Below are 12,803 nucleotides of genomic sequence, written 5' to 3'. Positions count from 1 at the left end.
GGCTGACTCACTGCCAGTGGGTGTAACTCAGCTGGGCTGCTGCTTTTTTTCTTCCTCCACCACATATCTGTTCATGACTCAGGTGACCACCTACAGACCACGTGAGTCCTGGAGACCCAGGGATGATGGGTGGGGCAGCAGTAGCCGTGTGGGCAGTGATGGGGTCAGCTCTAAGTGAAAAAGCCACCAGGAAAGTATGCCGGGGCGGCCTGCCCATGGGGACGGGGTCCCTTTGGGTTAGTACAGGTCCTTCTTGACCAAGTAAGGTTTAAAGAGTGTGTTATGGGTGTGTCCCAGGGAAGAACCTTTATGCTTAGTGTAGGTATTTCCATGAATGGTTTCTCAAAAAGTTTCAAGCTTCAGGGCGGGGGTCCCTTCCATTTCCTGACAGGTCTGCCCCTCCCCCTCCACAAACACGGGGCTGGCCGCGGCCTCCACCCTCCTGTATTGTCAGAGCACGTGGGCATGGAGGGACGGAGCTTCTGGAATGGGTCATACAGAGTCTGGAGCCTCAGTCCTTGACTAAGTTGTTCTGACGGGTATCCGTTCTGTGTTTTTTCCATTGTCCCACCCTGGTGGCCTGCTCCTCCCATGTCCCCACCCCCTCCCACCAGACCTCTGCACCCACCTACTGGCAACGTGCCCAGAAAAGTCTTTCTGCAGAATTTTCCTTTTTCTTCCCGTCTCTACTTCACCTATCTTCTTTTCCCTCACAGATTTTTCTGTAATACAGCTTACCTTTGAACTTCTCATAATTACCGAGGCCCTCTTTTTAAATTATTTATTTATTTATTTATTTTGCTGTGTTGGGTCCTCGTTGCTATGCGTGGGCTTTTCTGTAGTTGCGACGAGCGGGGGCTTCTCTTGTTGCGGAGCACGGGCTCTAGTCGCACAGGATTCAGTAGTTGTGGCTCGCGGGCTCTAGAGCGCAGGCTCAGTCGTTGTGGCGCACGGGCTTAGTTGCTCCGCGGCATGTGGGATCTTCCCGGACCAGGGCTCGAACCCATGTCCGCTGCATTGGCAGGTGGATTCTTAACCACTGCACCATCAGGGAAGTCCCCGAGGCCCTTGTTTCCTCCCCAGTTCTTTCTGTCTCGGCTTTTGCCATCAGCAGTTGTCTTTCCCTTTCTCTCTCTCTGTTAGAAGACGCCTGCTTGAGTGGAAGCTTTGGGAGGGGCGTTGAGAAGAGGTCCCTGAGAAGGGACACTGTCATCTTTGTGTCTTAAGTGGGATCAAGTGTTCTGAGGGAGGTAGGGGTTATCTTTTCCATCTTAGGCCTAGTTGGGCACGGCCCTCCACTTACTCCACAAAGAGGATGTCCCCCGAGTGAAAGCAGGAGGCTGGGTGACAGTTTACTCCCTGGATGCTGAACCTTGCTCCCACTCTGCTCTCAAGAACACTGGAAGCCGGGTTATACTCTTCCAGGCGGGAGGCTGGAAGCACCTGACTGGACCAAGAGACCAGACCGAAGACCTCTGGGTTCCCCTAGACAGGGCCCAGCAGGTTGCCCAACAGTGAAGCCTATCATCCACGTGCCCTTCCTGGGCTCACGAAGGTCCCAACCAGCATTTAGCATCCCACCCTGGAACGTGAATAGACAGCCGAGCATCCTCCACCCCCATGATGCCCTAATAGGAACAATAGACGTCAACCCAATGAGAATGAAGCAGCGTGAAAGAGGCAGAGAGTCTGCAGGGTGAAGGGCCCCCTGCCCAAAATACCATCCTATGAGTCTCAAGGATAAAAAATTAAAATATATTACCTTCTTGAAGGAATAGAGTGCTTTTAAAAGGGAACGTTCGGCAACTAAAAAAGAACTCTCAGAAATTTAAAATATGATATCAGAAATGGAACACTTAATAGATTAGCTTAGAAGATTAAATTAAGAGAAATCTCACCCCCCCAAAAAAACCCAAAGTGATGGAATGTGGAAGGCAGGAGATAAAATTGGAGGGCCAGCCCAGATGTCCAACATCTGAACAGTGGGAGTTCTAAAAGGAGTGAAAAGGGGAAACAGAAGGTAGCAATTTGAGAAAATATCCCAGAACTGAGGAACATGAGGTTCTAAATTGGAAGGCCAAGCATGGTGGATGCAAATAGATACACTCTAGGGTTTTAAGTGGTGGAAGTGGATGCCTTTAAGGGAGAGGAAATGGTGGGTCCAAGGCTGCTTTTAAATAAGATCTAAAGAGGATTCAGTTCTTCAAACTGTGCGTGAATAATTGCACATATGCGGTGTGCAGATATAATCAAACTATGTGTGTGTATAATTCTGATTTAAAAAACCAAAAACTAGGGTTAGAAAAGATATTAATAGATATTCATGAAAGAGAAAATCTTAACTTCCAACACATCTGAGAAAATCCTAAAATTCTTTCTCAAACAGGAAATGTATTGTGACAAACTGAGATAAAAGAAAGAAAGGTATCTATGTAGTCTATTAGGATGTGCAGTGGGATGCGTCCCTTCGGACCTAGTGGCTTTCCTGCCCCCATTCCGTTCTATGATTCATTCCACGTATGGGCGAGAGACGGGGTGTGGTCCCCATGGGTAGGCTGCCAGACCGCGGGGGATCTGTTTCATCACAACGATCTTTTGTTGATCTTATGCAGGACAATCATGGAAACAGTGTGCACCTGGGCATTTTCTTTATGGGGATTTTCGTGAGAAACAGAATTGGAAGACAAGCAGTAATATACAGGTAGTCTGATTTGTCTTTCTCCTTTTTCCCCTCGAGGTGCTCTAGCAAACCCCATGGAGCATGAAAGTTATACAGATGAGTTAAGAGGCAGACCTTGGATCAGAGTTGAGCTTTTCTCAACTCTGATAAGATCCGCCCCCTCTGCAGGATTTCAGGGGTTATGGAGGAATTCATCTCACTTTCCCTGGGGGTTTGGGGATGGGGGATGTTCTTTCTTTCCACCTGACCCCAAGAAATGCGTAGTTGAACCTCCACTGAGCCAAAGAGTGGAACAGAACTCTGTGAGTCTGGTTGGAGATGGGCTCTTCCATGAGTCAGGTCCCCATGGGATTACCTTTGTCTCGATTACCCATGACCAGACGCTAAATCCACACTGGCTTCTTCCCGTTGCCCTGAACCCTCTACCTAACCACACGTGCTAGAAAAGTGCAAACTAATTTTTCTGTTAACGAAAGAGGTCTGTTTGTGAAAGTGTGTTTTGAAAAAGCAATCAATTTGTTATCATAACTGAAAGGACTTGGGTACTTTTTATTATTTTGACCCTTCAACCTTCTTTTCCATTTAACATGAGTAGAAGCAGCATAGGGAAGTGGCAGGGTGTCCCCTGCATTACATGTCAATGAGCTTGCTTTGTATAGGTGCCCACAGATCCCATGCTAGTATCAACAATCCGAAAAACTGCATGCCTGCTTTCATTTATGAGGGCAGTGTGGCCTATTATTTACCAGAAAGACAGCTTTCCAGTGTGTGCATCTGATAGGCAGAGCTGCACGTGCAGGGCAGATGATCAAAGACAGATCTTAGAGGCAAAGCACGGTCCACTTTCTGGAAGTGAGTTCTTGGCCAGCCGTGTATTTTCTGGATCAGCGGTTACTGCAGGTCATTTTGAGAAAGTTTTCCCACTAAAACCTTCCTAATTGGCTTTTCTTTTCCTAGGTCCCCACCCTGCCATTATTTTCGTCCATTTATTTTCTCTTGCTCTTTGAATAGAGACATTATTGAAACAGGAGTGGGGAGAGAGCTCTTTGGAGCTACAGAATAAGCTTTTTGACTATTGGACATATTCAGTCAACTCATATACCTACAACAAATTAAATAAAATATATGAATATGTGCAGAGTTGTAACTCTACACTTTTATGCCCATGTAAAGCCATCCAGGCATTTTGTCCCACACGGTTCTTTGTAGCTAAATCAGTGCTGAGTCTGGAGAAGAGAAGCAGACACATCTTGGATTCTGGCTATCTAGATTAAGTAGAAAATAGCAAGTTGAAAGTTTGCTGATCATAAGCGCCTCACAGGTTTTGTTCAGTTTCCTTAGGAACTGCTTCTAGACTGCTTCCTTTAGCGCTTGCCTTGAAACCCTTACAAGATGGGAATTGACTTCTACTACAGTGTCATGTTAATTGTGCCACTAAGGTGAAGTCATATGGTGGAGTGCGGAGTGGACCCAGAATTTTGGCAGTTGATTTGAGGGAATGGAGCTAGAGGAGACCACGTCTCTCTTATCTCTTGAGACCTTCACTAAGGAGCACATAGCTGTGAGTCCACATGGATGTGATCTCATGGAATTGTAAGTCAGCAGACAGCTGTGCAGAACACCTGTAGATGTACGTAAAAACAGGTGGTACTGGTGTAACGGAAAGCTGATCGGAGGAAAACCTGGAAGGTATAGAACTCATCGGTCCCTGATGAGCAGAGTGAGTGAGGCCAAGTCATTCCCTTTGGCCTGAATTGCCTCATCTCCAGAGTGGAACGTAAATAGCCGCCTTGTCTACCTAAGAGAGTTGATGAAAGAACTGTACTCTATACAGATGCGAGACAACCTCATTACTTTTCATTATTTCAGCAAACATCTATTGAATGCTGTGTGCCAGGTGTACTTGGTGCTTGGAATACAGAGATGAAGAAAGCAGAATCTCTGCCTGGGGCATGAGGGCCTACGATCGAGTTTGGTTTAGTTAGGGATCTGGTCACAGACATGAACAATCGTGATACAATGTGGTGACTGGTAGAGGACTGCACTAGGCTCTTTCCTGGCATGTGGGTGCTTGGGGATGAGGAAAGGCTTCCTGGAGAAGGTGACTTCTTCTGAGTCTTAAAGGAATCATGCAGGCAGAGGTAGAGTGTAATGAGCAAAAGCAGGATGGTGGGAGAAGGCGGTGGGCAGGGAATTATAGGTCGGGGAACAGAGTGAAGGGTAGGTAGTGTAAGAGATGATTAGAAACTGGCTCCAAGTAGAATGGGAAGCAGGAGCTAACCTTCCCTCGTCTGGTGGTTCTTTCGGTGTATCTCATTTTAGATAAGATCTCCATGAGGAAAGGGAAGGAAACGTATGTGTGTGTTTAGATCACAAAAATGTAGGCACATTAAACACTCCCTAGGCATTTTTTCCAAGTGGCATAATCAAATCTGTAGTGTACAGCGCAACACAGAACCTCTGTGCGTTCTTCAGCCTAGATTCCTGGAGACACATGATTTTTTTTTTTTTTTTTTTTTTTGGCCGCGCTGCATAGCTTGTGGCATCTTAGTTCCCCGACCAGGGATCGAACCCAGGCCCTCGGCAGTGAAAGCGCGGAGTCCCAACCACTGGACCGCCAAGGAATTCCACACATGACTTTTAACTGACATCCCCCCTCCAGCATTGAAAATGGGGATCACGGGAAATGCTCTGTCCATTTGGAAGCGTGAAAACCAAGGCAGTGGAAGTCTCTGGCATATTCTCCTCCTAGGTCGTAAAGGAAAGTGTACTTTATTAACAGCAATATCTAGACGTCGTTGACATAGGATTTTTAGCTATTTAAATAGATGCGTGTTGCATTTTATTTCCTTTTCTGCTTTGAGAGGAGGGACGTTTAGCTTTTAAAAATATGGTTAAATCATACTTTGTAAAATGAGACTCAGGAATAACAGGTGACACTCCTATGCCGTCATAAACGCCTAGAACGTCTTTGGGCAAACGCCGTTGGCTTTCTTCTGTGCAGGTGGAATGACATGGGGAATATCACTCACAACAAGTCAACTATCCTGGTGGAGCTCATCAGCAAAGAGGAGACTGCCCTCTTTCACACGGTAAGCAAAACGGGCAGGTGAAGGCAGGGTCCCACAGGCGGCTTGCTGTTTGTCTTCTCAACCTGTAATGTCTTCTCCTCGCTCTCCATGTCAGGACAGAATAAATATTCTGTTGAACCCATAACTTTCCAGTACTTGCCCAGAGCTGTCATCACTCATTTCTGGAAGGCGGTGGGGACTTCATGCTCACAATGCTGGGGTTTCAAGCTGAGTTTTGACTCTAGGGTTTGGGTTCCTCCACCAGCCTTATATGTGGTGGATCACATTGTCGGGCATGCCCTGGACTAGTCACCCCTGATGATATTGCATGGTATTTTCTTTTACTGGCTGCTTGGGATTTTCTTTGCCATCATAATCCAAGCCTGATCTGAAGCAAACTGGGTGATTGCCTTTCTGTTGAGTGCCTACTTGAGAGCCAGGGCACTCCCTGCACCTCCCTGCCTCCCATTTGATGATGCTTGGCGTTCATGCTACGCTCTGCCTTGATTTATTTACTGATTTTCAAAGCACTTGGTTTAGCATTATGTAAAGACACGTCAGATCATCACTGTAACCCCAACGTCTTTAGCAGACAGTATTTGTCTGCCATCCTTGGGTGGGCTTCATAGACATGACCGCCACTGAATTTCAGCACACTGGTTTCTGGCTCAGGGGGTTATTTTGTGCTTGACATGAAGGGAGGAAGGGATGTGCCCCTGCTCAGAGGAATCCTAGTGAAATGCATATATTTGGATTGGCCAGAAAGTTCCTTCGGGTTTGGATGGCCCAACCCGAACGAACTGTTTGGCCAGCCCAATACAATCAAACAAATGTTTATTTTTCCCCCGTTTCTTCTTCTCCAAGGATGATATCGAAAACGCCAAGTATATATCTCGATTGTTTGCTACACGGCACAAGTTTTACAAACAAAACAAAATCTGCACTGAGTAAGTAAACATTTTGTCCACCCTCTCCCGGGATCAGCTTCAATTCTTGTGCTCTAGGGATGGTGTAGATCGCTTTTTATACTGACTCTTTTTCCTCATTCCTTGTAGAAGCTAAAGGGGCAAGTTAAAGCCGGGCGGGAGGGAAAGAGCTTTAATGATGAAGACTGTCTTGTGTAGTCTATATGCCTAGGGAGAAAATGATTTGCAAATTGACTGTGAATGCTTGACTTCCTGAACGGATTGGCCGACATCAGTGCCTTTCCAACCTCTGCCATGAGTTTGGAGGAACCGAGTGGTTCCCAATTTGCCGGGGCGCCCCTTCGTGTCAGATGTGGAGTGTGTTCAGAAGCAGGTAGCAGAGCGACGAGCCAACTTGAAAGAGAAGAAGCTGCTGTCATCCTCAGCCCTGTGTTGCTCACACAGTTGGCTAACCCTGCGTGTGCTTCTGGGTCACGCCACCCGCCTGTAAATGAGAGGCCAGGGTAATTAGAGGAAGACTTGGAAGACGCTAATAGATGTCACAAATCCATGTGTGTGTTTTTCAGTTTAATTTGGAAATAAAGATGATAAAGGGAGTCTGATGAGGGAACTTAACTGTGACCTGACCTTGGATATAGCGTGCCGGGCTCACACTATCATAGCCTTTCCTCTGGTTGCCTTCAAAAGACGTTCCTCAGCAGAGTACATCAGCAGTTGGGGCGTCCAAGGTGCTTAATTTTGTTTCAAAGAACTTGGGGATGTAAATGCAGGAGAAGAACTGCTTTCCCACTTCCCCAGTGGACACATGCAAGAGTGTGAAAATACTGTCCTAGAGCAGTTCCTGCTGAAGAAGGTGCTGCTTTAGAACTGGAGCATCAGGTCCGGACAGACTTTTTTCTCTACGTGATGGAGGTTCTTTCAAACCAGTCTTTGCCTTTGGCCACTGTCAGAGTCTGAAAGTATATTTGATAGTACAGTTGGTCCTCTGTATCTGTGGGTTTCCTATCCGCGAATTCAACCAACCGTGGATCAAAATATATTCCAGAAAGTTCCAAAAAGCAAAACTTGAATTCACTATGAACTGGCAGCTCTTTACATTGTATTATAAGTAATCTAGAGATGATCTGAAGTATGTGGGAGGATGTGCATGGGTTGTATGCAAATGCTATGCCAGGTGATATAAGGCACTTGAGCATACATGGATTTCGGTATCTGAGGTGGGTCCTGGAACCAATCCTCCTTGGATACCAAGAGATGACTATATAGTATTAGGTCTGCCAGCAAAGTTTGCAAATGTAAATCAGAAGAGCACTAATTAGAGAGCAGCAATTTAAGCCACCATATCTGTTATGGGTACACACATGCATACACACGCATGCGCGCATAGACACACACACCATTCTTTTGAACAGATTCCCTATAGGTCACATCTTTGCGGTTCTCTGCTGTTGCCTTTGATTTGTTGGGGTGTCTTTGACATTAACAAGAATTCTATAGTTGACTTCTGTAGGGTGAATTTAAAAACAAAACTGTTTTGAGAAGTGTAGTCTTCTGGTTTGATCATTTCTTAGCAAGTGGCTTTAACATAAAATGTTCTGAGTATTTGTGATTCTTTTGTGGCCTTTTCTTCTTACACGAGTAAGCATCACCTATATGAGTGAGCATCACATATTAGACTGAAAATTAAGGAAATTCTGTTTTCCTTTCTACTTCTGTAATAATCATTCCTTTCTTCTTCACAACCATGTATGGGAGGTTCCTAACCGCTTATCTGATGAAAACTGGGACTCTCTAAAAAGCATACCCCCTACCCCACATAGACAGTAAATTCTGTATATATTGATAGTTTCAGAGCCTCAGCATGGGCTGCATGAGGACTTGGGATAGCCCTCTGGAGTTTTAGGAAATCAGCCTCATCTGAACAGCATCCTTCTCCAGAGGTCTCCACTCTCTAACCTCTAAAAGACTGTTGTTGATGTTTATTTCCCTTATAATTTGTCTTTAGAAATAAGCCTCGTTCTTCTAATATTACTTTGTAAAACATATTATAAAAGTATCATATGTTCCGAACATTTTGAAAATAAAAAAAGGACAAAAAAGAAATCGAAATTGTTCTTAGCTTCAGCACCCAGAAATAGAAAATGTTTATGTTTTGCTGTAATTCTTAACTCATCTTTTCTCCTTTCCCCTCTTCCCCCTCTCTTGTCTATCTGGTCTTCTTGTACATGGTAAATAATAATAACCATCCTCATTTTTTTCAACTTTTCACGTAGACAATCAAATTCTCCACCCCCTATCAGACGCCAGCCCACCTGGAGCCGGTCCTCCCTGGTATGTATGAAATCTTCAGTTATCAAGTCCTCTGACTGTCGGGGTGTGAGTGTCCCTTTGTTGTTAACTTGAGGAGAGGGATGACTAGGGCATCATGACTAGGTCATGACCTCATGACCAGGTGAGATATGGTGAGAACACAGAAGGGCATCAGTCTGCTATGCAGGTGAGATGCACACCCATTTTGTCCCTCTTGTGCCCACCCATGTCCGTCATTTTTCTAAGTGTGACTCAGGGTTCACCCCCATGAATTTTAGTCTGGGCCGATGAGACCATGTTCCTTGAGCACGCAACCTACTGTGTGTTTTTTTCCACTTGCTTTATCTATCTTTATCTATCTATCTTTATCTGCTATTTCTGATTTTTGCATATAGACGTGTCTTCAGTTATAATCTCCACAAATCCTTTTATATTCACTGCCATAGACAGAGTTTAATAAACTAGTCAGAAAATGTCTACTTTAAATGAGCAAAAATCGAAGGAGTCTAGTTGATGGTCTTAGGTAGAGTATTTGTTGGGGAAGAAAATTAAAATTAATTAATTTTCTGATTTTAAGGCCAACAGAATTTGAGTTGATCCACTTTTCTACCTACCATTAGCCTTTTTTTAAAAACTGCTCTACTAATCATGTGAATAAGGGAAAACAACTCATTTCATTGCATGTGTTCTGTCTTAGACTGTGTTTTATTTTGAGAATTAAGGAGGATATCATAGCAAGACGTGGGAGAGTTAGTTTCCTTTAAAATGTCTACTTGTTTTACGTCATAATTCTTTTATTTTAGATTATGATTTATTTTACACAAAATCAGAATAAACATGTGACCTTTAAATGTGTGTAGGTTGAACAGTTCCTTTGAGTTGATGGGAGGATAAAATGGAATTTTTCTTTGTACGCAATATATATCCTATAGCACGTCTTTCACTTGTCTTTTGAAAGGAACTGTTTTAGGAATTTTTTCTTTTTCTTCTGGCAAATGCATTGACATGAACTCTTAGAATTCTAGAGTTTGGTCATCATATCACATAATATTGATAATTCCTGCAAACCCACGTGAATATGATTAATCTCTGTGTTAATGCACATCTCACAAGAGGTCTTTGCCTTGGAGGTGTAGACGGCTGCTTTGGGCTTCTGCCCTGAAGTACCAGTAGATTTGTTCATGGCACTGGTTTCCTTATTCTTCTCCTTTGTTGATATGATTTTCCTTTTCCCTTCCTTAGAGTCCACATGTCTTTACTAGTGACATAAATGTTCACTTGTGTCCATGAAACACCAGGGGAAGCAAAGTGTTTTAGGGCTATCTTGTGATTTGATCTCATCCTAATTATCTAGAGAAGATACAGAGGCTTTCCTGTTTTGTTTGGATGAAGATAATCTACAGGAAGCCAGATTCCTGGCTTCTCCCTTTCCTCTGCCCCTTAGGATTAAACCATTTCAGCAAGAGCTCCTTGGGATGAGTGAGAGTAAAACCAGAGAACATTGTCTCCTTCGGGCTTCCTGGCTGATAACAAGGGCTTCTAATAGTTGTTTTTCTCTTGCCCTTCTAGCTCCTGTATTGTGGCATCTAATTTGTTTTTGTGTTAGCAGATCTGGAAAGAAACAATAATATATTGAAATATATAAAGAGACAATAAATAATCCTGAAATGGTGTTTGGAGGATTAGCTATCACTGTTTCTCACTTGTATTGCTTACAGACTTATGCCAGTTCATAAACGGTCACCTACGTATAGGATTTTTCTTTTTCTTTTTTTTAAATAAGGGTGAGAGAAGGCAGAGGTGAGCCAACTTTGCCTTGCTGTATATTTCTGTTCCCTTGTATGAATCCCTCCCTACTGTTTTGTTTTGTTCTGTTTTGTTTTTTTAAACCTAAAAACTGGCTGTCCAATCATGGAAAAATTGAGTTGAATTACGTATTATCAAAAAGAGGAAAAATATTTTTAAATTGCTACTCAAAAACCAGCCAAGAGAGATTTGGGAATATTTAGAAGAGCTGATACCCTGAACTACTTTCTTAGATTAATTTCAATTCTTTACTTCCTCTACCCTGATTCTCTTTAATTTTTGGATTTCTTGTCTTCATTGCCTTCTTTATTTGCCCCTTTGATGCTTAAACATTATTTGTAGCAAAGGAAATAGTAGATGAGTTATTTGCCCAGCCTCGGACTCTGCGTAGAGTGTTCTTCTTCTGTTGAGGAATACTGAGAAAGTGTGACCCCTGCTGGCTTTGTGGGGTTTTTTTTTTTGACTTGATCTCAGCTCTGTCCCAAAGCAGTAACATTTAAACTAATATCTATAAGATTAATTTTAAAATAATCAAATAGAAATATAAGAGATCATCCTGTTTGGTGGTTTATAAGCTTAAAGTTTATATTTTAATATCAAAACTCTTCCTTCAAACACATTTTTACCTGGAACCCTAATATGTGAATAAAATGGATCATGTTGGAGGGAGGAGACTGATCTGAGTGACAGGAAGCTGAGACCTACTGAGGTTAAATGACTTGCTCTAGACCATATTAGCCATTCATCATATTTCCTTTCTCAGCTCCCCAGTTAGTGAAGCCCTCTAAGCATTTTGGTGTTTTCTCTAAAAGTTTCACCCTCCTCTGCAGCACGGAGTTATTCAGGTTGAGTCTAAATGTACATCTTTAAGAGTCTTATGGCGAGGAGTCCTCACTGAAGGGCTAGATGGTTGAACTGGATCCTCTGCAATGGGAGGGTCCATAAGTGGTGCTGGGAACTGCACGCTCATTGTCAGGGATCACATTTCAGATTTTATATAAATTTGCAAGTGGGCCCATCTTAACACTCCCCTGTCCCTATTTGAGGCTGATGTGGCACTGTGAACTAGGGTCATAGGTACAACTGTGCTGATGGGTACGAACTTGTAGCTTCAGGAGGGACCCAATTTTGAATAGAAGGAAACAGGCTTCCGCCTTAACTCTCATTATGTTTTAGGTGGAACATAATAAAGTACATCTTCTGAGTTATTCCTTTTAAAAAGGCATTGGGAGCCTTGCAGGTGTGTTAGAAAATACGTTATAAATAGGGGCCTTCATGTTGATTACAGCCTCTTTCTCTCCTTGAACCAGCCTCCCCATTCCCCGCTTCTTGTTTCTCCAGTCCTAAGCTTGGTGACGAGACGGAGGTGCAGATGCTTAGGGAAGGGTTGGGTTGAGTGTGGAGAGCAGAGCATCTGCAGCGTGCCTCCCTGCAGGCGTGGTGAACGATGGGGACCATCGTGTGCTCGCGCTGGCGCTCGTGAGTGTTACGGCCGTTTGCGCCAAGGCCTCCCACCTGTGCTGTGTTCTCTGTTTCAGCCCCGGCAACAACCGTACATCTTGCCTCCCATGCATGTCCAGTGTGGCGAACACTACTCGGAAACACACACTTCTCAAGGTAACTGGCTGGCCGCTGTCCCTTCTTAAGACGCGAAGTTGAGAACTGGTGATGGGTACTGAGACTTTTTTTGGGGGGTGACCGTGATGCTTTCATTTTAACTTTGTCATTGTCTGAATGGCAGCGGGCAACAGCTTGGATTTGTGAAAGGCATAGAATATCATTTACTCCTGAGAGGAAAATCTCCCCAGAATTGACTCCAGAGGGACTTGGGGGAAGGCAGTGAGCAAGTTCCTTTCTCCTCTTCCTTCTTGTACGTGGGACAGAGAGGAGAGCGACGGCTAAGCCCCACACGATACTCTTCACCCTCCTTGTCAGTGTCAGACAGCTTGTAACGGTCAAGCAGCTTTTCAAGGTGACAGAGAACACAGGCATCAGAATAATTGAAAGAAA

At 44.0% G+C, this 12,803-nt stretch overlaps 1 protein-coding gene across 1 annotated transcript in view; it reads left to right on the top strand.

Annotated features, from left to right (window-relative positions):
• The window catches only part of PTPN14 (protein tyrosine phosphatase non-receptor type 14), a gene marked incomplete at both ends in the record, with an annotated part of 99,776 nt that overhangs the window by 63,304 nt on the left and 23,669 nt on the right, over window positions 1-12,803 (top strand). The window contains 5 exons of the mRNA XM_082832391.1: window positions 2,613-2,701; window positions 5,685-5,772; window positions 6,616-6,698; window positions 8,951-9,008; window positions 12,332-12,410. Coding sequence (XP_082688517.1) covers window positions 2,613-2,701; window positions 5,685-5,772; window positions 6,616-6,698; window positions 8,951-9,008; window positions 12,332-12,410 — 397 coding nt within the window. The remainder of the gene's footprint in view (window positions 1-2,612; window positions 2,702-5,684; window positions 5,773-6,615; window positions 6,699-8,950; window positions 9,009-12,331; window positions 12,411-12,803) is intronic.

The sequence above is a fragment of the Leucopleurus acutus genome, assembly GCF_964270905.1.
Source record: "Leucopleurus acutus genome assembly, chromosome: 2".
Lineage (NCBI taxonomy): Eukaryota > Metazoa > Chordata > Mammalia > Artiodactyla > Delphinidae > Leucopleurus > Leucopleurus acutus.
The sequence above is the reverse complement of the archived record's forward strand: the minus strand, read 5'-3'. Positions and strand labels throughout refer to the sequence as shown.